The sequence below is a fragment of the Pseudorasbora parva genome, chromosome 4, assembly GCF_024679245.1.
Source record: "Pseudorasbora parva isolate DD20220531a chromosome 4, ASM2467924v1, whole genome shotgun sequence".
Lineage (NCBI taxonomy): Eukaryota > Metazoa > Chordata > Actinopteri > Cypriniformes > Gobionidae > Pseudorasbora > Pseudorasbora parva.
Window position 1 is genome coordinate 17,495,596 of NC_090175.1, and position 26,424 is coordinate 17,522,019.

The 26,424-nt window shown below is 38.9% G+C and overlaps 1 protein-coding gene across 1 annotated transcript in view; it reads left to right on the plus strand.

The window, feature by feature from the left end:
• Window positions 1–2,156: 2,156 nt before the first annotated feature.
• Window positions 2,157–26,424, plus strand: part of LOC137073777 (mucin-2-like) — a gene marked incomplete at its 3' end in the record, with an annotated part of 69,571 nt that continues 45,303 nt past the window's right edge. The window contains exons 1-2 of the mRNA XM_067442485.1: window positions 2,157–2,357; window positions 15,809–15,875. Of these exons, the coding sequence (XP_067298586.1) occupies window positions 2,157–2,357; window positions 15,809–15,875 (268 nt within the window). The remainder of the gene's footprint in view (window positions 2,358–15,808; window positions 15,876–26,424) is intronic.

The window sequence follows — 26,424 nt, forward strand, 5'->3', positions numbered from 1 at the left end:
CCAGATGTTTATATTGTTATTATTTTATAAGACATGCACCAAGTGTATGCCAACTAAACTAATCTTGATTTTTTTTAAAAACTGAAACACACTTTCAAAGTATGGCTATGGTTGCACACACTTGTGCCTAAGAACTGTCTTCTTCCATTTTGCTATGAACTGATCAGTGTTCAAAAAAGTTGGGAAAATGTATATGACCCTATAAGAGTGATTCCTGACAGACTGTCTGAAACAACAACACCAAAAAAACATTTAAAGATGGAAAAAAGTCATCCTCCGACTTTCAGAGCTGCTGCAGAAACGACTTTCGACCTAGACAGAAATGTAGTAAAAAGTACAATATTTGTCTTTCAAATGTAGTGAAGTAAAAGTAAAAGTATCCAGAAAAAAATTATACTCCAGTAAAGTACAGATACTCAAAAAGTGTACTTAAGTACAGTACTCAAGTAAATGTTGAGTTACTGTCCACCTCTGCGGTCAACATGCAACTTCAATGCCTTAACCAGGCAGAGCAAATGCAACTTCTCGTCCTCCAAGGGCGTGAAAGGCGGAGGGTGGAATGAATAGAGGATGGTTACCTGCGAGCGGAAAGATGTGGACAAAACCTTGGGCTAATAACCCGGCCTGGGTCTCAGCGAAACCTTAACCAGGCCGGGAGCAAAGTCCAAGCAAGCTTCACTAACAGAAAGGGATTGTAAGCCTCCCACTCGCTTCAATGAAGTAAGAGCCAATGAAGGAGCAACCTTAAGTGTCAGAACCCGCTCTGGAGCTGACTCTAATGGCTCAAAGGGAGCCCTCGTCAAATCCTCCAGGACAATAGACAAGTCCCAAGAGGGTACACCAGGGGAGCGAGCTGGCCTCAGGCGCCTGACCCCTCTCATAAAGGATGAGACTAAAGAGTGTTTCCCCAAAGGGGTCTCATCCAACTCCCTGTGAGCGGTAATAGCCGCTACATACACCCTGAGTGTAGTAGCTGCCGCCCCAGCTGCAAACTTCTCCTTCAGAAATTCCAGAACTGAACCAATAGGGCAGTTGACTGGACTTCTACTATGGGCTGAGCACTATGCCTGAAAAACCTCATAAGGTTAGAGGGGGCTCTGGCATTAGGCAGACCGGCACTTAAGACTGGCGGCCTCTGATAGGCCACACCCACAGCTTCCAGATCTCGGAATGAGGATGCCAGATCCTGCCCTGGAGCTGTAAAAGCAGATCCTTTCTGACCAGAATCTCCCAAGGAGGGGAGTCCAGAAGAAGAATCAGCTCCGAGAACCACGTCTGAGATGGCCAGAACGGTGCCACCAGCAGAAGGCTGGCCTAGCTCTCTCTCAATCTGTGCAGAACCGCCGGAATCAGCTTGATTGGCGGGAAGACATAGAGCCTCAGCTTCGGCCAGGGGTGAGCGAATGCATCCACTCCCAAATCTGGGCCACTGTGAGAGGATGCAGCATCCATTCCCCTGACTTGAGTTTCTGCCTCGAAAGGAAGTCTGCCACGAGGTTTAGAGTTCTGGGGACATGGACTGCCCTGAGGGACAGGAATTTGCCCTGGGCCCACAGGAGGAGACGGCGTGCATGGCTGTCCAGGGTGCGCGATCGTGAGCCCCCATGGCGATTTACATGAGACACCACCGCCATGTTGTCTGTCCTGACAATGACATGGTGCCCTGTGAGGAAAGGGAGGAAATGCCAAAGGCCCAGGAAGACCGCTCTCAGCTCTAGGCAGTTTATGTGCCAGGCCCGAGTCTCCTCCGCCCAGATGCCGCATGCTGGATGGCCTTCGAACATCGCACCCCAACCGGTGAGAGAGGTGTCCGTCGTAACCATCTGGCGATGGAAAACAACCCCCATGCCGACACCTCTTTGGAGAAAATGAGGGTCTCGACACACTGATAGGGCTCGAAAGCAACCTTGCGACACCCTCAGTAGGCGGGGGATCCTATAGACCGGATCCCTACATGTTTCATTTACCAATGGAAGGGCCTCATGTGAAACAGCCCCAGAGGAAGGACCTGGGAGGCTGCCGCCATGAGGCCTAAAAGCCTGCGTCATGTCCCTACAGAAACATGATGGCCGCGCTTGAAGCAAGCCAGACAGGTCCTGATACTGGAAATCTCTCTGGACTGGGCCAATAAGAGCCAATCGTCCAGGTAGTTGAGTATGCGGATGCCCTGGAGCCTCAGCGTGGCCAGTGAAGCATCCACACACTTCGTGAACGTCCTTGGTGCCAAGGGCAAGGCCAAAGGGGAGCACCCTGTTCTGGAAAACCTTCCCTCCGAAGGCAAACCTGAGGAACTTCCTGTGCCGCTGAATGACCTGAATATGGAAATATGTGTCATTCAGGCTGTTGCCATGGAAACAGTATTTAAGATACCAATAATTCTTTGCAGATCTACATTATTCTAGTGAAGTTTTTAGAAAATTGGGTGGTAAAGAGAGTGATTTCAAAGCATTTTTGTTCAACGAACATACAGTTAAAATTTTATCCAAAACAGTCAATGTATGTAGAAGTTATTACACGCTCCCTGTTTCCCATGTCTCAGCATAATTTTTTAAAACCACAGCCAACCCATTTGAGATATCAAAAGTCTGGTCATAATGTAGCATCCTCAATGTCTTCTTGCTGACGTCTTGCTGTTTGTGTCAAACAGATGAATTCTCTAATGACTGTGGTGCGGAAGTTGTTTGGCCCGATGAGATCTATATGTGTACCGGGTTTCATACATATATGTGCTAGTATGTAACCAAGATTTCAGATTGCGTTCAAGGGGTTGCTGTAGAGCCCCCCTGCCATACCTATGTACCAGCTTTGGCCAAGCCCTAATGGCCACATATTTCGACCTGTGTGCAAAGCATATTAAGGGCCCCAAAACCTTGACAAAAAATAAGGATACAATAAAAAAATATATAGCTGCAAGCAGCAATAACGGGACCAAGTCCTGGCGCCACCCCAGAGTCTTTAGGGCAGCTGTGCATTATGGGCAAATGTTCCCCTAAATTTAAACAGAATATCCCACATTTACTTCAGACAGATGGTATCATGACTGTGAACCACCACAGCCACATCCATAAGATCATTAACATTTAGGCAAATATCCCTAAGAAACCTAAGGAAAGCTTACTTCTAAAAATATCATGTTTTTGTACAGGCCATATCATACAAATTCATATGAAATCTCAGCCTTGTAAAATAGTTATTTTTTTCTGAAAAAAAAAAAAAAATCAGCTAGTCATATAACTATTTCAAATACTGATATATTTAAAACCAAATGCATTCTGTTATTTCTTCTTATTTCTTATATGGGTTAAGTATTTATTTTACCTTATTATAATAGCTAGATTCAACCTTACCTGAACTAACAGCAATTAATTTTTACCCCCCTGTTCTAAATGTCAGGTTAAAAACACATGCAGTATTCTCAGATTCCTTACCCTTTGTTTCCACTGAACAGAAAAGGTTTCCATCATTGTCCAGCGAATTCTATTCAAAAAGCCCATCCCATGTGAAAACTTTGTGCTTGGTGCTAAGAATATCCACTTGGTCTTTAGCCTAGAATTTTGAAATCACGGGGTTTGTATAGTTGCGTAGGAAATGTTTTAGGGCACCTGTTTAGGACACTTTCGTTGGGTGTTCTAATTCTTAAGACCTTGATTAGTTGATTCATGTTTTTAATTAGGTTTGGTGATGAACTCTGCAAGAAGGTTGTCCTCCAGGACTAGGTTAATAAAATCTGTAGATTAACAGAATCATACAGAATTATAAGAAACAAAAAGCATAGACTTCATGAGAAATAACCTAAGTTGACATAACAGGTTTGATGGCACTGCCTTCTATTTAATGATTGTAGCTTTTTACTCAAACACATTTTTCTATGCACATCTTTCATATTAAGCAGATGCATTTTTTTCATACCCTAAAAAGATGTATTAACGAAAGAAGTTTTAATCTCTAAGATTGATTGTTGTTGGCTATTGCTGTTATAAATAAGAAACCACTCCTTAAGTGAAAGTGTTAAGCATGCTGATGTGAATTTTAATACATAATATTATTTATAAATGGTGTAGTATGATTTTGTGATTCATCAAAAGAAAACTGTACCTCTGGTAACTGTACATTTGATGACTATGTAATTGTCACTCTCTCTGCTCTTTACAAACCCCGTAATTATGAGATTGTATTTCAAAGAAGAAAAGCATTCAAGCTTAAAGTTGGTCATTACTAAATCCTTTGTATCTACGTCATCAAGAAGGTGGTGTGGCTTTCGAAGCAATCCTACCTAAATTTCTCAACAAAAAAAACAACCGAACTGACTGCAGCACAAAAAGCTGCTGAATTGATCTTTGTTTGCGTTATTTTGATCATTACTTTCCTGTTTATCGTTGTAAAGCCGCTTTTAAACTAGATGTAGCCTATTTTATAAAGCGCTAAATAACATCGGACTTGAATTTACATGACATTTCTTAATGTAACATTTCCATGAATTCAAAGTTTAATTTTATTTTTTATAAAGGCTATTTTGTGTTACACCAATACAGAATAGAGATCAATTGTAAATTAAATTCTACTTTAAATAAAATAGCCCACAAACAATACAACTTGCTAGCTACTATATGTGGAATTATATTAAAAGACAAAAGCCGAATTATAAAGATAACTCACTGAACGAATGAGCGAACGAACGAATTTCTGCGGATGGAAAAAAGAACACCTATTATAGGCTAATCAACTTCTAATATCTAATAACATAAATATAGAAAAAAGGCCTTTTAAATCTGTCGTCGCTGATTTGATTAGCCTACATATATGCGACATAACAGTCATTTATAGCCTATAACAATAGCCTTTTTAATGAAGCCTTAAATTATTTGTTTAAATGTGCGCATAACGTTAGATTTATTCAAAGCATATGTAGCCTAATTAAATGTTTTAACATAAAATGTTATGGCCGATCACTTTCGTTTTTGACATTCACATTATCTTCCTTGTTGAAATGGCATAAAAGGGAATACCACTGGTCTGTTTTCATGCATGCTTCTGTGATCAGTCACAAATCACCACACCTTACAAACTTCTAATTCCATCACCTACATTTTTCATGTCAGTCTGTTAGCCTAATTGAAGAATCGAAGGACAAATCGTAGAGAGCTCTGCAAGAAGAATTATACCGTTTTAGAGCTCATGGTTATGAGTTTGAACAGCGAGAAAAGGTAGGTTAGCCTACTTAAACGCTAACAAACTTGTAAATGTATTGATGAAATACTGTAGCTAATCTTTAAAGATTTATTAATGTCTCTGAATTTGCATTTAAGTCGGATATATATATATATGTATATATATATATATATATATATATATATATATATATATATATATATATATATATATATATATACATACACGTAGGCTAATATAAATATATATATACATGATATAAAAATATATATATATACATGATCTTATTAACATGGCAGGCGTTTTCTAGCAAATGTGTGTGTGTGTGTGTGTAATATATATATATATATATATATATATATATATATATATATATATATATATATATATATATATATATATATATATATATATATATATATATATATATATATATATATATACACACACACACATTTGCTAGAAAACGCCTGCCATGTTAATAAGATCATTTTTATTTCATATTTCTATACATTTATACAATGCATTTATAGAATGTATCCTCTTTTTTTTTTTAGCTGATTTTAGATTTTTTTGTTTTTTTTTGCACCGTGTCTTTATATTTTCATGTTCATATTTTCATATTAATCTGATACAAATTCAAGTTATTTAAAATGCATACTTGAGAATTGTGCAGAAGGTTACAAGGAATTGTGCAGAAGGTTTTTTTTGCTTATTGTTTTATTCTGTCGAGTGTTAAGGCAACAGTTATGCTATTTTTTTCCTGGGATCTTCTGGCCAAAAAAGCTTTTTGGAGGAGTTTGCCCGGTTGGTGGTGCCGCATCAGACGCTCCAAGCAAAATAGCACTCACTCTGGAGAAACTCTACCTGCCTTCAGTTCAGATCGCTTTCCACACATGCTCATGTGCAATGTGTTGCGTTCAGCTAAATCTCGATGGAATCGTAGCTATAGCTAATGATTTTTAGATCCCCCGCGTGGTCTTGGTATTTTTAATGTAGCCTAACAATTTTATTACGAATTAATAAAAATAAATGTAAAAAAAAAAAAAAATCATGCACAAAATTTGAACTGATGCCTTTGTTTTACACCGCAGTAAAGCTAGTTTTCAGTTTGATAATCAGATTTTGTTCGACTGTAAATTCGCTGTAGTCGCATAGGCTGCAAATAGCCTAATATCGCATGCCATCACGATTTGGGAATTCAGGTGACGCGGGCCGAAATCGATGTTTCTTCCACAGTGACTCTTAATTTTATAATGCAATAGCTTAAAAATGTCGACACTTGGAAGACTGAAACCAGCATCAGCTTGACCTGCTTGATTATTTTAACCCCACAGCAATTGCACTTATCCATAAAACTGTTTAACGTCTATTTCTAAAACAGGCAGAACGCGTTAATACACAATGATTTGTTTTAGATCGAGCCTAATTTTTGAATAAATAATAATAATACAAAATAAATAAAAAAAACAATAACATTGAATTGCTTTCCGTGTTTCTGTGTTTAATTTTTTATTGTGTAATAATGACAACAAGTAGGTAGGCTATGTGCCAATTAAATAACGGTCTAGCCATTAGATGAATCAGATAGGCTAATAAATATATAGAAAATGGTAATTTAGTCGATCAAGTCATACTAGGCTCATATAGACTATTTGGGATTTGTGAAATATTTTTGATCAGTTAACCCTTCCATGAACCATGAATCCTTAACTTTTCTATTCTGATTTGTGAACTCTCTTACAGTATAATTTCGACCACTCAACCCATTAGCCTTTAACTTCACTAATCCCATTTGTGAAATCAAAATAGTAAAGTTAAGGAAATAAGGAAGGATTAACTGAACAAAATTATACTGGGATTAGAAATGTTTATTAATTGTAAAAAACAACAACATATAGCCTATGTGAAACCTTTTCACAAATAGGAACAGTGATATAAATAGGAAGAACTCATGTTATATATATATATATATATATATATATATATATATATATATATATATATATATATATATATATATAATTTATTTTTTTTTCCTTCCTTTTTTCACCTCACTCCAGTCTAAACTAGGCTAAATTATTGTTTTTAGGTAATTTGTCTACACATTGCCATATAAATAACCTGAAAATACTGAAGTTCATTTAGATTAAATCTTACTATCCACTCTTACTAAAAAAAAATATATTAGCACACTTATATTCTTATTTCAAGAGGTGTTCTGAGTAAATGATTTGTTTGTAACACATTTCAATATGGTTTGATTATTTACCATTACATTAGTTCCCAACCTTTTTTCAGACATGGCACCCTTTGAACCTTTTCTAAATGGTGTGGCACCCTCTGACATACGTTACGCTAGGGGTAACGGTACAGATTGCTCACGGTTCGGTTTGTATCACGGTTTTAGGTTCACGGTTTCTGTACAGTTCGGTATTTGCTATGTTCAGGGAAAAAAGGACTACTGTCAAATAAAAATAAAGAAAATAAGAACAAATAACTTAAATACAAGCAGAAGCACAAATAAATACTATTGACCAAAGATACTAATAAAATAAACAATGCTTTTCAGGTTTTTGGTCTAACATTAGTTTTTAGGTAGAGAAATCGAATAAAGTAATCAAATGTAGAATAACTGCATATATTAGTTATATTTCATATTTTTAGTTATATTCATAGTTTCAATAATAAAAAAAATCATTATTAAACTTACAAAAGCTATTCAATCAAGAGCAGTGAGTGATGTCATTATCTTTTGTTTGACATTAGACAGACAGCAGTAAATGACAGACTGCCCCTTTAAGACCTAATGCAGGGATACATTTTGTCTTTCTTGACTGTATACAGCTCTCTTAAAGGGTTACTTCAGCGATTAGCATATGGCTTTCTATCAGTAGAAACCCTGGAGTATATTTGAATTATCGTGCTCCCCCCTCTCATGTCCCCCTGAGACAAGAGGCATTTATGCATTTTATTTCTTGAAAAATTAATCCGGTGATGCAAATATCATCGATTTGCCGGTAAAATGTTTGGCCAGACAAAGACTACAGCCAGCAGAGGGAGTTATTTCCGAATGTTTTCAACTCGCACATGGGGGATGGGGTCGCACTTACAGCTCAGCTCGGCTAAGGAGTTCATGGAAACGGTGCGGCCTGTGGAGCAAAGTGAGTATTTTATCTTCTCAAGTTAATTCCTATGAAAGTTAATCTTCCAAAGGCATGAACTGAAAACGCGCCAGACTGAACACGCGCTGAGAACTACTGCCGCGAGCGTGGACGCGTTTACCTCAGCTCTCATCAGGATGCTTGTAATCTGACTCCTGCTGCGTTTGTGCTGACACTTCCTCAGCGGCTAAATCACAATATATTGAACAGACAATTTTCAGTTTTAAATTGAAGTGTCTGTTCTCTAACTGAACTGATTTTATGAAAATGAACGCATTGGTGGCTTTGGGAGTGGCTTTAAATGGCAGCGAAGAGCTCTGGGAATTGTAGTCTTTCATCCCCATAAGACAAAAATAAATTTTCTGTCTTTTTGAAAGCACCAAATTCAAAAATAATTTCACATTTCTACTACATTAATGACCCAGTTTAAATAGCCAACAGATTAATCTTTCCAGCACTGAAGTACCCCTTAACCATATACATCAAGATGGACATGTTGACATACTTTTTGTGTGAGTTGGTCCGTTCAAGCACAAGATTTGAAAGAGAACTCAAGTGAGACGTGTGTGCGCTTTGGGATATGTGCACAGAGATAATCTTCTCATGCTCTAGCCTACACATGGCCATGGGTGATGATGCCTATAATGACCTGGGGTCTCATTTATAAAACGTGCGTACGCACAAAACAGGGCTAGAAACGTACGTATGCCAGTTCTCACGCAAAGGTTGTGATCTATAAAAAACAAACTTGACGGGAGAATGTGTGCACCTTTAAGCAAATTTTGAGCTGTGCGTACGCACATTTTTAATTTTTTAAATTTATTTTATTTGCGACACATAGTGAAATCGTGAACTGAAGTTAGATTGTAGAAAATAAATATGAGAAGAACGATTATAAGAATCAATTAATGACATTTCATTTTCACTCCATTTCATACGTTATATCCACATTATCATGAAGATTAAATCCAACAGTGTTATTTGTGCTGATTGTTTTAGGCTATGCATCTAGTAAAATCCACACATAATTCAAAATGTATTAAAATAATATATCACTGCCTTACAGTCACATCGTCTACAACGGGAGCGCAAGGGGAGATGGCGGGACTACATGTGATACAGAATAGCATGAAATACCCTTTTGTTAGAGATCTGCGCGCAACACAGTGTAAAATATTTTCCTTAAGTCTGCAAATACAGTCGAAGCACAATCGCTACTCATCATCAGTCCTAGCTATTAACTATTACGGTGTTCATTACAAAACCGTCATGAAGAAGCATGTGTTCACTATAACATTTTCTTCTTCAATTTTCCCCCAAAAATAGCCTACATTCTGTGATTTTTTTCAAGGTGTTAACGATCAGTCTATTTGTTAAAATAAATCCTCCGGTAACCCGTGTATGTAATGCTTGATGGCACTGCTGGCACTGTTGGAGGATTAATCCAATGGCAGAATAAGGAGAGAACAAGTTTTCATCTAGGGATATTATCAGCAAAACTTCATTAATTTTATTCAAATTTATTCTAAAACATAAAAAGGAAATTGAATGATATTCAGCAATGTAATGTGTAAGGCACAAAGAGCATTTATAGTCCATATCTAATATTTTTCAATGTCTTTTACCTTTGAAAGTGTTAAACATGGTGTCACGTGGATGGGAATATGCATGCAAATGATATGCAGATGAGGTTATGCATAGTAAAACTAGGCGTCGTAAGCTCCATATATGGTGATTTCGGGGAGGAGACAGGGTGGAGAAGCACCTACGCACAATCTGCTGCTGGCTGTGATTTATAAAGGGATTTTGGCGCAGATTCTGGCGTACGCATGGTTTTATAAATCTGATTTGTTACTTAGCTTTTGTACGTACATACACTTTTAGGATGAAATCTACGCAGTTTTATAAATGAGACCCCTGGTCATATTAGAACGGTAGATACGGCAGCACTCGCATGCATTGAAAACATTTTTTTACAAAGAGAGACTGTTGCCCACTTTTTTTCTTTTATTACCGCTGTTGTTTTACTGTATAACTGAGGAACCAGCATTGACAGAAACATACATAAAGAATTATTTTAAAGTTACAACCCATATATTAAAGACGCACCCCGGTTGGGAAACACTGGATTAGACTAATAAATAACATGAACTAACCATGATCAATACATTTGTTACTGTATTCATTAATCTTTGTTAATCATGGATATATCTCTGTAAATAAAAATACAGCTGTTCATTGTTTGTATGTTACTTCAAAGTGCACACTAACTAATCTAAAATCTAAACAAGACAGCGCTCGCGTTGTTAAGCCTTGTTTATATTTTCGTCTGGCTCCACTGTGCGAGCCTCCACTGACTGCTCGTGCTCCTCCCCAAACGGACGAGGTATTTATACTTGACGTGCTCGCCGTTGTGCTATTCTTTAAAACGACAGAGTACTCAGAGTAATTGTTCTACAAATCATCAGGAAAAATCATTGATAAGGAGTGGGCTAATGTACACCTCTATGATGTACACAGGTGATGATATTTATTTTAGTACATTTCACTAGGGCTGGGCGATTAACGATAATTATCACGATATAATAAAACGATAAGAACATTTCGATAAATTCTCGATATAATGCTTTCGTGTTATGCGTAATGCTGCGCATGCGTATTGCAGACCGGGCTTCTGGGTGCTGCACGCGCTGTTGTTTACATTCTGTGGCTGACAGGCTTGGCGGATCGGAATGAAGTGGAGAGATAAAAATGAGCAATAGTGAAGAAAAGTCAGCGCTCACAACCAGCTCGGAGGACACCGATATCGTTGACAAGTTAGTTCACTCAACTTCAGTGGTTTGGGGATATTTTGGCGATCCCATCCGACATAAAACAGAGCGACGTGCGTGGGCTGCTTATCATAGGTTCATCACGCGGAATGTATTATCGTGCTTCTTTGAAATTCTTCCATATAACATTAAGCCCAACACAGCGGTAAATCTATAAACTACATTCACGCACAGCAGGCTTATTACCTTGTTAGTTGTAGTGGGTGACTTGCAAGTTAACGCTACCAAACTATAATCACTAAAACATCGGACTTGTACATTGCTATCATAATTGTTTGTCTTTGGTGATGTATTAATGACTCAGCATCGCATGTATCAAAAGAGAAATAATATCATCCAATGTTTAAAATGAATAAAATAGACTAGACAGAGCTCTGGAGATCTGCAAATACTGAACTTTGCTCTCTCTCCCTCATCTCCCGACCGGCCCACTGTCGGTGAGGTAGTGATGGGACATCTGAAGCGAGGCTCCGGAGCTTGAGTCGAGCAAAAAGGGGCGTTCCAGATGAAGCCCCGATTCGAGGCTTGTATCGTTTCCGTGAAAATCACGTGACGATGACAAACGAGGCCTCGTTTTCTGTTGAATACGTCATTGCTTCATTCTGAGTATCGCTTTCGGACAAAAGTGGTTCGAAACCTCGCGGCTCTTGTGGGGTTTGCAGTAGGCATTTGCATTGGTGTTGAGGTGTTGGTTGTATGTAGTAGCGATATCATTATATATCATAGCTTGTATTATATATTATATTACATTATACTTAGTTTAGTAGATTATTAGAGTAAATTATGCATAGTAAATTAGCCTATATCTAGTTGTAATACCTATACTACGTAATTATATATATATATATATATATATATATATATATATATATATATATATATATATATATATATATATATAGCCTATATTAGTAGTAGGCCTAGTGTTATTATATATATATATATATATATATTATTGCTATTATTATTATTATTATTATTAATATTATTATAAGACTAGACTGTATTAGGGAAAGCTTTTCCCATCCCTGTTCCACAATTCCTGTCCCATAAGCACTGCACTCACAATAATTTATTTACAATCATTCTGGGCATTCACTGTCATCACTAACCTAAAGATCTACTGAATAGTTGAACACAAAGTTGTGTGTTTGTGTGAGTTGTGTGTACATAGGTTAATACAAGCAGAGTAAAATACTTTATTAATACACAGGCAATAGAAAAAGGGTGTGCCCACAGTATGATAATTTGGTTGCTCAGGATGAATAGATTTGTGTGCGATGCATTGCTTTGCACAGCAGGTGTCACTAGAGAGCAGACTGTTTCATGAGGCTTCAGGTAAATGAACCTTTTGGTGAAGCAATGGGCTGGAAAGCCTCAGTGGTTCAGGAAGCCTCATTTGGCCATCACTACGGTGAGGTGTGTGTGTGTCGGCGTTGGTGAGATGGGCGTGTGTGTGTGTGAGTGAGTGAGTGAGTGAGTGAGAGAGAGAGAGAGAGAGAGAGAGAGAGAGAGAGAGAGAGAGAGAGAGAGAGAGAGAGAGAGAGATGCACAGTGGACCAATCCACTGTGATGCAATAGAGGGGGGAATCAAAATGTTTCTTAACTTAAAACGCTTTTTTTTGTGCCTGTTTGCATTTTTAGTGTTTTACTACTTACACAATTAAGTGATGATGTTATTGATATACAGTGTAGAGTAAAAAAAAAAAATGCTTACCACAATTAATATTTTAATAAATAAATCTACCTACCTCAGTTTCAATAAATTGTTCACCTGTTGGGAAGTGTTTATCATGTTTTGGCAATAAAGGATAGTTTAAAACCACAGTTAAATATCTGTTTTCTACATATTTCACTCATGAGCAAAAATATCCCTTTAAATTTTAAAGAAATAAAAATGTTACATTTATCGTGTTATTTATCGATATCGACTGATATGGAAAATTATATTGTGATAATTTTTTTGGGCAATATCGCCCAGCCCTACATTTCACCAAAAAACACTACAAAATAATTTAAGTAAACCTTGGCTTGATATTATTAGGCTACTTGTGACATGAGAACAAAATATGCACTAAATTAACAATCTCTTAAATATTTCCTAATTTCACTAAAATTTAGTGTCGTGATTTATTTATTTGATTCAAAATGGATCTTTTTTTAAAATGGCTTATTTCTGCTTTTGTAGGCTCATTTAGTAAATATAAGCACCTAATTTGTATGTGCAAACTGGGGTCGGTGTGATGAGACGTTATCCTCGGCTAGATTCGCCTAGAACTCTTTCATCTTCGGATGCGGAGCTGCGCACGGAGTTACAAAAATATGCAAAATATGCCCACAGCATATAAATGCCGTCTTATGTGTCATTCCCTTTGTTCAGTCCAGCTCTTCACTAAGCCCCGACTGCGCAGGGCCCAGAGGTGTTGTACCCCGTTTCCCTCCTTCTGGGAACAGTAGTTATATGCACAATTCAACGTTCCCATTCAGTCAGTTCACTCGGTACAACACATGACAATGGGACATATATTCACGCCCCACCAAGTCGCTGAAGTAAACGTAAGGGACCAGCACCGCCACATATCTTTTCCCAGGGAAAGACGGCCTGTAGTTAACGCTGGTTAAACCGGACAAAACGTGTGCAGTAATGCCTAGCTGTCATCCGCACAAAATCTCAAACCATGCCAATGAAATCTCCATGTCCTCGTAGAGTGCTCACCCACCCTTCCAGGCAGAACCAACTCCTTACATGCTATAGAAATAGCTTTGTATAATCCCATGTGAAAGACATCGCTCAGATAGCGGCTCCCCATGGGCTGAGTTGGAAATCATGACAAAAAGGCTGGTCAGGCAAGTGCATAGCCTACAACTGCCCAATGCACCTGTGTACAACTTGCAAATGGCACAAGTACAAAGCAAGTCTCCTGTCTTCCTCTGAGTCAGAGATTTTACAGGGCAGGCTGCTCGAACAAGAGCGTACTACCAACATGCCTTTAGGCATATACGCCACGTTTGGGCGCAACACCACCAAGCACAGCTTGGGAGCCACCAATAGTGCATGAGGATCACTAAACGTGCTTCACTGATACCAGTACCAATGACATGGCAGCATCCTTATATTCAAAGGATTCTAGAGGCTCAAACTGAGGTTTACAACTAGCCTCCAGAGTCCAGACCTACCATCAGGTCATGACAGCACCATTACAGTTCGTAATGAGCCTAAAAACGCAGACTTAAGCTCCAGGTATACTATGGATGTCCGCATTCTGCGTACCATCCACGTGACGTAATTCTCGACTGTGCTCGAAACAGAGTGAAAAATGTAGTATGCCCAGAACTTTTTAAGAAACCAAATATGCACGCTTAAGCGCAGCACCACTAATGCCCTCGTGAAGACCGAGTCACCCAATAAACTTCCAGTATGGAATGGGAGTGATTTCCTTCGGAGAAGAAACCAGTATCCCCTCAATCAGGTACTGATATGGTAATACATATCTTCACCTGCACCAAACTTCAAACAAGCGCTACTTTGACATAACATAGAGCGCTTCAGAATGCAAGTGCCCCGTTTTGTAGCTATAATCAGATTCTCCTTCTCTCAACATGTAGGTCCTGGAGACCACAGTTCCCGTTGAGGGTACAGAATCTGCGTCCTGTAGTTCCACCGAGAGAAACGCATACAGTATAGTCTAGGGCCATGCGACAGGGCATCCACCTGTCTATTGAGAAGAACAGCGGACAGTGCGTGTTCTTTGTGGACGCAAAAAGATCTTCCTCGGCCCTGCTGAACTGAGCCCAAATCTGCGCCACTATTCGAGGGTGCAGGCGCCACTCTGACTTGTGGTCCCCCTCTGGATAGTAGGTCCACTCCAATATTCATACGGCCCGGGACATACACTGCCCAGAGTGATGCTAAATGCTCGCTGGCCCATATCAGGAGCGTCCGTGTCAGTTGCAACAGAGGAAGAGAGTGAGCACCTCCCTGTCTGTTTATATACGACATTACTGTCATGTTGTCCATTCTGACTAACACATGTCTGCCACAAGTGCTCAGCAAAGTGTTTTAGTGCCAGAAGAAACGCCTGCAACATCATTTGTGACGCTCTTTTCGGCTGCCGACCACTCTCCTTACAGAGTTGCCCTGGCACAGAGCTCCCCATTCGTTTAGTGACGCATCCTTCATCACCACTATACATGATGTAGCTCTTCCTAGAGGAATCCCCTCTGTCAACAGACTCTGGGATCCCCAGGGGATCAGAGCTGGAACGCATGACAGGATTATTGTCAGTCTGTTCTTATAAGGTGTGCTCAACTGCTGCAAAGGTTTTTTTAATTTATTTATTTATTTTTAGGAGGAGGAATTAACGTTGAAATATCTCTTCCTCCATCTTTCCTTGTGGCAAAACTCAAATTGCCATTTTGCTGAGGAAAGCATGGATTTCCCCCTCAGTAGTGGGGAAGCCCTTTCGACCAACGAAGTTGCGATTACTCCGCCGAAACAGAGGGGGCACAAGAGAACCCGGAGCCGACAGCCCCACTGGAAGATAAACTTGCTGCTAAAAAAAAAGCTTTCTCTTTGACCTTCATTTCGACAAGAATCACCATTGTGGGCTTCCCTTGTGAAAATGTGGCGTGATGGTGTTCTAGCAGCACGATGAAGAGCTGAAGAACAACGGGAATGACCCATACGACGGCATTTATATGCTGTGGGCAGGTAACCTCGCCCACGTCATCATTCGTCATTGGCCTGTCAGGCTTGAATAAAGGTTTCTTCGGCAGTTGGCGCTAGAGCGCAATATCCCATAGTCATGTGTTGTACCGAGTGAACCGACTGAACGGAAACGAGGCTTAACGTGCACGACCGCCCACTTTGGGTTGATGTAATTTTCGCCGCACACACCCTCGTGCACCCTCGCCCTGAAGTGGACGCGTCGAGTTTGGCCCTGTCCCAAATGGCACACTTCATGTGCACTTTTGGTCTTGTGGACTTACAATGGCCATTGCGGCCGCCTTCCCGATAAGTCCACAAGACCGTAGGGTGTCCCATTCGTCATTTAAGCAAGTTTGCGAGCTAAGCAGAGGACTTGCTGACTCAGAAGAAGACCATGAGGGTTTAGGGTGCCATTTGGGACAGGGCCTATAAACAAGATATAAACAAGGCGGTGAATGTGTGTGTGGCCGAGACGCTCTCTCTCGCATATGAGCCTCGCAGTAGTTTTGCAATTCTACATCACTCACCGAACAAATATGGCTTTGGCAGCAAAAAAAGGCAGAACGGGAGCACGCGCAGTCTTCTTGAATCGCTTGATTCGCTCAATGATGTGCCAGCTTCATCAAACCTGCCATCTACCATTCTGGCAGTGGTAAATGTGGGTTTGGAATGGAATGATTCGTTGCATTTTTATAATTGTAACGAGTAACTATGCAGCACATAAAAATATCGGAGTCAAAGTATTAAACTCATCGAAAATATGTACTGAAGTAAAAGTGGAAGTAGGAGAAAAAAATAACACTCTAGAAAAGTACAGATACCACCTTCTTCATCACAGCACCTGTTAGTAAGTGGGATATATTAGGCAGCAAGTGAATATTTAGTCGTCAAAGTTGTGTTAAAAGCAGGAAAATTTGCTAGCATAAGGATTTAAGTGAGTTGTGGTGTGAGGACAAATTGTGATGGCTAGACAACTGGGTCAAAGCATCTCCAAACTGCATTCCTGGCCCAAGGAAAGAACAGTGGTGAACCAGCAAGCATGGGGAAACCAAGGCTCATTAATGCACGAGGGTGTCAGGAAAAGAGAGAAGGATTAAATTTCAACAGAAATGTATTCAAACACAAAAGAAAAGCCAGCGAACATGAACTCACAGGAGGACTAGGCCACAGGAGATAACCAAACGATCTGACAAACACAGGACAGAAACACAGACATTAAATAGACCTGCTGATGAGCCGACAATGGTGCTTATAAGCTGATTAGCCACAATCAGCAGACACACCAAAACAAACATGAATGAGTCAATGAATCCATGAACCATAACAGGATCAGCTACTGTAGCTCAAATTGCTCAATAATGTTAATACTGGTTCTGATTGAAAGGTGTAAGAATACACAGTGCATCAGTGCCAACAGCACATCAACATCAGAACATCAGAACTGGATCATGGAAGAAGATGAATATTTTTTTTTACATCACATGGATTACCATAGGGAACACAAGGCACCAGGATGCACTATGGGAAGAAGGCAAGCCGACAGAGGCAGTGTGATGCTTTGGCCAATGTTCTGATGGGAAACATTGGGTCCTGCTATCCATGTGGATGCTACCTTGACACGTATTACCTACCTAAGCATTGTTGGAGACCAAAACTTTTTCCTGGTGGCTGTGGCCTCATTCAGCAGGATATTGCACCCTGCCACAAAGCAAAAAATGATTCAGGAATGTTTGAGGAGCACAACGAGAGTTTGAGGTGTTAATTTGGACTCCAAATGCTCCAATAGAGCATCTGTGGGATGTGCTGAACAAACGAGTCCGATCCACGGAGTCCCCGCCTTGCAACGTACATGACTTAAAGGATCTGCTGCTAACATCTTTGAGCCAGATACCAAACCACACCTTCAAGGGTCTAGTGGACTCCATGCTTTTACGGGTCAGGGCTGTTTTGGTAGCAAAAGGGGAACCAACATAATATTAGGAAGGGGGTCATATTGTTATCTGATCAGTGCATATATATGCTCAGCTGTCAAAATGAATTTCTTTCAGTTTAACATGTTTAAATTTTAGATTTTTTTAAAATATGAAATTGACTTACAAAACAAAACTTAATGTAGTGATCAAAATCATGTCTGCCGATCTTACTCCTGCTGTTCACTTTTCATAATTAACATTTTAAATGACCATTTTTAAAAAAAAATAACACCATAGGCTAATGTTTAAACATAGCTTAACTATAAAACTAAATAGGCTATACGTTTTCTTTAACTCTGGCCGACAAAAGTGGCGGTGCATACTGATCACTGATCTATATAATTTATATACTGACACATAAGTGCGATTTACCTGGGGTTTTCTCTCAACATCCAAGTCCCTGTATACTCTGGTATGATAAAGGCACAGGCTATATAAATTCTCTAATGTGGATAAAGGAATATTTTTTACTCATCACCATACAACATATAGGCTGACATATGTTCGTATTAGGAGAAAATATTTGTTGTTTTAACTAGAAAAATGTTGTTTTAACAACATCTCATTATTACAAGAAAAGATGTCGTAAAAACGACATATCATCTCATTATTATGACATAATTAAGAGAAATAAAATATGTATGTGGCAGCAATGCGTTACCGTACTTCTATACTGCATAGACCACACTCAATTAAATTAAACTGAATTTTATTTAATAGGCTTATATTGTACACAGCTGTATTCTTGTAACAGACACTGTATTAAGCAGTACATAAATTATTGAATAAAAATGTCTGAAATGTCTGTGCATTTTACAAATATTGCATTTAATTAACTTCATCTGAGATAAAGTAGGCAAACACCACATGAGCAGTACGGAATGCAGAAAGTGGCCGACTACCTATCTCTGTTTTCAGCTCCTCCCCAACTGCAAGTGGCAACTATAGCGATCGGTAAAATTCAGCCGAAGTTGAACGCAAAGTGTCTGGTGTATCTGAATGAGATATGACTGCTTTCGTTCACAGAGGCAGACAAAGATCATTTCAGCAATTAAAATATTAAGATCCACTCTGCCCTTTACATGAAGATATCAAATGGCTTCAGAAGACATGGAATGGCACATTAGTAATCTAATTATATATTTTTTTACTTGTAGGTATGATGGCGGAAGGAAAACTGTCTTCACCATATGTGAGTAAATCTATGTTAAATAATACACTGTTTTTAAGATAAATTTAAAAGGATAGTTCACCCAAAAATAAAAATTACCCCATGATTTACTTTTTTGCATTTTTGTGAGATGCGATGCATTTGTGTGAGAAAAATATCACTTTTAAAGGTGCCCTAGAATGAGTAGAAACAATATGTTAAATTGTTCTCGGATATCTACATAGAGTGGCTTATTTAAGGGCAAGATACAGATACAGTTTTACAGGTCCATTTACAACCCTATATATTGATAGAGTGATCCAACACCTAAAAAGCTCAATGAGCTTATGAATGGCAGTAACAAGAGCAAATGACTCCCAACTTAAAGCTTTTTTCAATCGTTAGTGGCTTTATAGGCGCTGAGAGCCCACTGATCATCCTTTAGTGGCCTAAGGCAGTTCAGAATAGGTGGCTTCCATGGTAATCCACAGTCACCCGTCGCAATGGAATAGGCTTTTAATGAAGCAGTAGAGCACATCGCACATCACAAGGGCCTTATATGATCGATGTGCAGGTCAGTACCCAAGAGGGCTGATTGATCTAATTGAGGTTTCAATTGATTGAAGGCCAGACAGCCTCCAGTGATATGTAAAATGTAGCAAGGTTAAAAACAAGGCAAAAACAAAAAAATCTTTAATCATTGAGGTGACTCATTCTTCACAATGCAAATGAAACACAAGTAGTGAGTCTAATTAACTGATTTGAAGGAAGGAATGCAAAAAAAAGGGTTGATGGTAGAGAAAAAAAACAAAAAACAACAACCTCAATTCGATATACAAAACTAAAGTGAGGAAAATAAGTATTTGAACACCCTGCTATTTTGCAAGTTCTCCCACTTAAAAATCATAGAGGGGTCTGAAATTGTCATCGTAGGGTCATGTCCACTATGAGAGACATAATCAAAAAAAAAAAAAAAAAAAACTTCAGAAATCACAATGTATGATTTTTTGCCACTATTTATTGGTATGATACGGCTGCAAATAAGTATTTGATCACCTAAGAAAATCAATGTTAAAGGTGCCCTAGAATGAGTTGAAAGAATATGTTAAATTGTTCTCTGATATCTACATAGAGGGTATGTGGCTTATTTAAGGGCAAATATTGTCCAGATACAGTTTTACATGTCCATTTACAACCCTAGAAATTGTCCCTACGATGCTCTGTTTTTGCCTTATTTGGTAGTCATTAATATTAATGTTAAGCTCTGCTCTGATTGGCTTATTTCAGCAGCTCACAGCACACAGCATTTCAGTTGTTCAGCGAAGCGGCTCGTGAGTCCTGACAGAACACAGACCGACTGAATTACACTTTAAGCAGAACATCTCAAATGGAGATTGCTAAAATACAACCTACTTGTTTATTGGTGTTTTCAGATCATCCGCGCGAGCGAGTGAGCTTGCGTGCATATGGTTGCCAGATTGTACATGTTCAGGTAAAATAACCAGATAGTATACGTGTTCTTTTCACAGAAAAGATCTGTTTGGGGGATTTAAATGACTGAAATCTGGCAACCGTACAAACCAAAACCAGTGATGACTCGTCTTTTTTTCGTCAACGATATTGCATGTTTATATAACGTTAGTCACAATGTAGGCTACGCAGTGATTGTGATGTACTCTGAAATACAAGCATGCAAAAACATCATACTTAAGTTCTCAAAAATATAAATATATATATTTTTTCAAAATGAATAGCCTTGTCAACTGACTATCGTTTTAACTTATATAGTGGAAAAGGTGACGTTTGCTAGAAGGATCGAGTGAATGATCTGTAAGCAACGTATCTATGGTTGTATTTTGTAAAACAAAAAAATATAACCTTTGTCATTAGACAAACTGTATGGTACTTGGAGTTTCCTAGTTAGTGTACTAGCATCTTGCGTTATCTAGACAATGCTGTCTCTCTAAGAAACTTTCAATTTAATCAGAAATTGTTTAAAGAGTCAATAAGTGGATAAAATCGCTACTTACTGCTTGCAGGAATACAGTTGTAATTCCCCCTTTCTTCAGTTTAAGACGGTGAGCGAAGCTTGCTTGAAATGGGCCGAACAAACGAACGATCTTGAATTAAATTGTTGTGGTATCCGATTATAATAAACCTCAACCATGACTGTTGACATTTTTTATCTGTGGGAAGGGTAGAAAAGGCCTTACGTATCCTGCACAGCCTGGAACATGACATGTGTCCATGAGAGCAGCTTGTTTACCTGCAGTCCTGATGATTCAGCAATGAACATGTTTGGACAGATGCAAATGTTGGGGGCGTACATATAAATGATCCCCAACACTTGCGTCATGGTTGGCATTATGTTGAGAATCTCGTGGTGTTTTTCATTCACAAGATTTACATATGAAGAGGAGGCAATCGTGTTTAAGACTCACATTATGTGATGTCCATGTACTGACTTATTATTTCACTATGGCAAGGTTAATTTAATTTTTCATTCTAGGGTACCTTTAAAACGTAATAAATGAAAATAACTAGCTCCCGACAGACGGCCGTACGCATCAATTTACGGCAAAAGAGTAACCGTTGATCCGGTGCATCACACATTGTGGAACATAGGATAGGATTTCGATATTAGAGGAGCTTGAGTTTGTTGCCCAGCCCTATTTGTTTAAACCATGAGAGCCATCAAAGCTTAAGCTAGTCCTACATTGAGTAAGGGTTTACTCTTTTGACGCAAGTCGACTTGCGTAGGCTATTTGCCGGAAACTAGTTATTTTAGTTTTTAAAGTTTTAAACATGGACATTTTCTCACACAAACACATCACTTAGTTAGGCAGGGTTGTCGCTAGGGGTTTTGGATCACTTTTACTCAGGACATGCTAGCTGGCAACATAGGATTCCATTCATAATGCTACAAATAATTATGCACATTTTTAAATGTAGGAAAGAAGTTAAAAAAACCCCATTTCTAAAAACAATGAAGTGTTCCTTTAAAAATATGAAAAGGATAATAATATAATGGGCAAAAACAAATCAAGAATAACTTATATTTATCTGAAACAAGCAAAAAATAAATAAAATAAACAAACAATGAATATATATTTTGACAGTATATTTGTGGTGGATGGTTTACGGCTCTACAACAGTACTTGGTCAAACTACAAAATCAGTTCAGTCTACAGAAAATGAAGATTCTACAGCCACAGATGTGCTTCAAACAATAACTAATGATTTAACCTCAATACTACTATCTACAACGACAATAAAACCTCAAACAATAGCAGAGGAGTCCACGACAGAAGCAAAAACTATCATTCATTCAACAAGCACAACGATGCCTGACACCACATCCACTATTGGAACAAAAAACACTTTGGCTCTCACTATTGAAGAACAAACGTCGACAACTGAAACAACAAACATAAATGAAACCACAACAAATCTAACAACAACAATTGATGAGACAACATTGAATTCATTTACCACAACATTTTCAACTACAGGACCAACTACTACTACTGATGTAACAACAACTATGCCTGAAAGAGGCGTGCATGATACAACAGCTGTTGGTGCAACAACAACTGTGGCTACAAGTACTCCTCAAACATCTTCAACTTTAGAACCAACATTTACGAGTGATGCAGCAACAACAACTATGTCTGATAACACAACAACTGTGGCTACAACAAGCACCCATGAAACATCATCAACTGCAGAATCAACATTGACAACTGATGCAGCAGCAACAAATATATTTGACACCACAACAACAAATGATACAACAACAACTACTTTGGAAACCACAAGTAATCCTCCAACATCTTCAACTGTAGCACCAACATTTACAAGTGATGCAGCAACAACAATTATGTCTGACACCATAACAACTATTGGTGAAACAACAACTGTGGCTACAACAAGCACCCCTCAAACATCTTCAACTGTAGCACCAACATTTACTAGTGATGCAGCAACAACAACTGTATCTGACACCACAACAACTATTGGTGAAACAACAACTGTGGCTACAACAAGCACCCTTCAAACATCACCAACTGTAGAATCAACATTGACAACTGATGCAGCAACAACAACAACTGTATCTGACACCACAACAACTATTGGTGAAACAACAACTGTGCCTACAACAAGCACCCTTCAAACATCACTAACTGTAGAATCAACATTGACAACTGATGCAGCAACAACAACAACTGTATCTGACACCACAACAACTATTGGTGAAACAACAACTGTGCCTACAACAAGCACCCTTCAAACATCACCAAATGTAGAATCAACATTGACAACTGATGCAGCAACAACAACAACTGTATCTGACACCACAACAACTATTGGTGCAACAATAACGAATTTGGAAACCACAAGTAATCCTCAAACATCACCAACTGTAGAATTAAAATTGACAACTGATGCAGGAACAACAACTGTATCTGACACCACAACAACTATTTGTGAAACAACAACTGTGGCTACAACAAGCACCCCTCAAACATCTTCAAATGTTGAATCAAAATTGACAACTGATGCAGCAACAACTGTATCTGACACCACAACAACTATTGGTGAAACAACAACTGTGCCTACAACAAGCACCCTTCAAACATCACCAACTGTAGAATCAACATTGACAACTGATGCAGCAACAACAACTGTATCTGACACCACAACAACTATTAGTGAAACAACAACTGTGCCTGAAACAAGCACCGCTCAAACATCTTCAACTGTTGAATCAACATTGACAACTGATGCAGCAACAACAACTGTATCTGACACCACAACAACTATTGGTGAAACAACAACTGTGGCTACAACAAGCACCCCTCAAACATCACCAATTGTAGAATCAACATTGACAACTGATGCAGCAACAACAATTGTATCTGACACCACAACAACTATTAGTGAAACAACAACTGTGCCTACAACAAGCACCCTTCAAACATCACCAACTGTAGAATCAACATTGACAACTGATGCAGCAACAACAACAACAACAACTGTATCTGACACCACAACAACTATTGGAGCAACGATAACGAATTTGGAAACCACAAGTAATCCTCAAACATCACCAACTGCAGAATCAACATTGACAACTGATGCAGGAACAACAACTGTATCTGACACCACAACAACTATTAGTGAAACAACAACTGTGCCTACAACAAGCACCCCTCAAACCTCATCAACTGTAGAATCAACATTGACAAATGATGCAGCAACAGCAACAACAACTGTATCTGACACCACAACAACTATTGGTGAAACAACAACTGTGGCTACAACAAGCACCCCTCAAACATCACCAACTGTAGTTTCAACGTTGACAACTGATGCAGCAACAACAACTGTATCTGACAGCACAACAACTATTGGTGTAACAACAGCTACATTGGAAACCACAAGTAATCCTCCAACATCTTCAACTGTAGCACCAACCTTTACAAGTGATGAAGCAACAACAACTGTATCTGAAACCACAACAACTATTGGTGAAACAACAACTGTGCCTACAACAAGCACCCTTCAAACATCTTCAACTGATGCTGCAACCACAACTATGTTTGAGACGACAACAACTATTGGTGAAATAACAACGACTTTGGAAACCACAAGTAATTCTCCAACAACTTCAACTGTAGAATCAACATTGACAACTGATGCAGCAACAACAACTGTATCTGACACCACAACAACTATTGGTGAAACAACAACTGTGGCTACAACAAGCACCCCTCAAACATCTTCAACTGTTGAATCAACATTGACAACTGATGCAGCAACAACAACTGTATCTGACACCACAACAACCATTGGTGAAACAACAACTGTGGCTACAACAAGCACCCTTCAAACATCACCAATTGTAGAATCAACATTGACAACTGATGCAGCAACAACAATTGTATCTGACACCACAACAACTATTGGTGAAACAACAACTGTAGCTACAATAAGCACCCCTCAAACATCACCAACGGTAGAATCACCATTGTCAACTGATGCAGTAACAACAACTGTATCTGACACCACAACAACTATTAGTGAAACAACAGCTGTGCCTACAACAAGCACCCTTCAAACATCACCAACTGTAGAATCAACATTGACAACTGATGCAGCAACAACAACAACTGTATCTGACACCACAACAATTATTGGTGAAACAATAACGAATTTGGAAACCACAAGTAATCCTCAAACATCACCAACTGCAGAATCAACATTGACAACTGATGCAGGAACAACAACTGTATCTGACACCACAACAACTATTGGTGAAACAACAACTGTGGCTACAACAAGCACCCCTCAAACATCTTCAACTGTTGAATCAACATTGACAACTGATGCAGCAACAACAACTGTATCTGACACCACAACAACTATTGGTGAAACAACAACTGTGCCTACAACAAGCACCATTCAAACATCACCAACTGTAGAATCAACACTGACAACTGATGCAGCAACAACGACTGTATCTGACACCACAACAACTATTGGTGAAACAACAACTGTGGTTACAACAAGCACCCCTCAAACATCACCAACTATAGAATCAACATTGACAACTGATGCAGCAACAACAACTGTATCTGACACCACAACAACTATTAGTGAAACAACAACTGTGCCTACAAAAAGCACCCTTCAAACATCTTCAACTGATGCTGCAACCACAACTATGTTTGAGACCACAACAACTATTGGTGAAACAACAACTGTGGCTACAACAAGCACCCCTCAAACATCACCAACTGTTGAATCAACATTGACAACTGATGCAGGAACAACAACTGTATCTGACACCACAACAACTATTGGTGAAACAACAACTGTGGCTACAACAAGCACCCCTCAAACATCACCTACTGTAGAATCAACATTGACAACTGATGCAGCAACAACAACTGTATCTGACACCACAACAACTATTGGTGAAACAACAACTGTAGCTACAACAAGCACCATTCAAACATCACCAACTGTAGAATCAACACTGACAACTGATGCAGCAACAACAACAACTGTATCTGACACCACAACAACTATTGGTGAAACAACAGCTGTGGCTACAACAAGCACCCTTCAAACATCTTCAACTGATGCTGCAACCACAACTATGTTTGAGACCACAACTATTGGTGAAATAACAACGACTTTGGAAACCACAAGTAATCCTCCAACAACTTCAACTGTAGAATCAACATTGACAACTGATGCAGGAACAACAACTGTATCTGACAGCACAACAACTATTGTCGAAACAACAACTGTAGCTACAACAAGCACCCCTCAAACATCACCAACGGTAGAATCACCATTGTCAACTGATGCAGTAACAACAACTGTATCTGACACCACAACAACTATTAGTGAAACAACA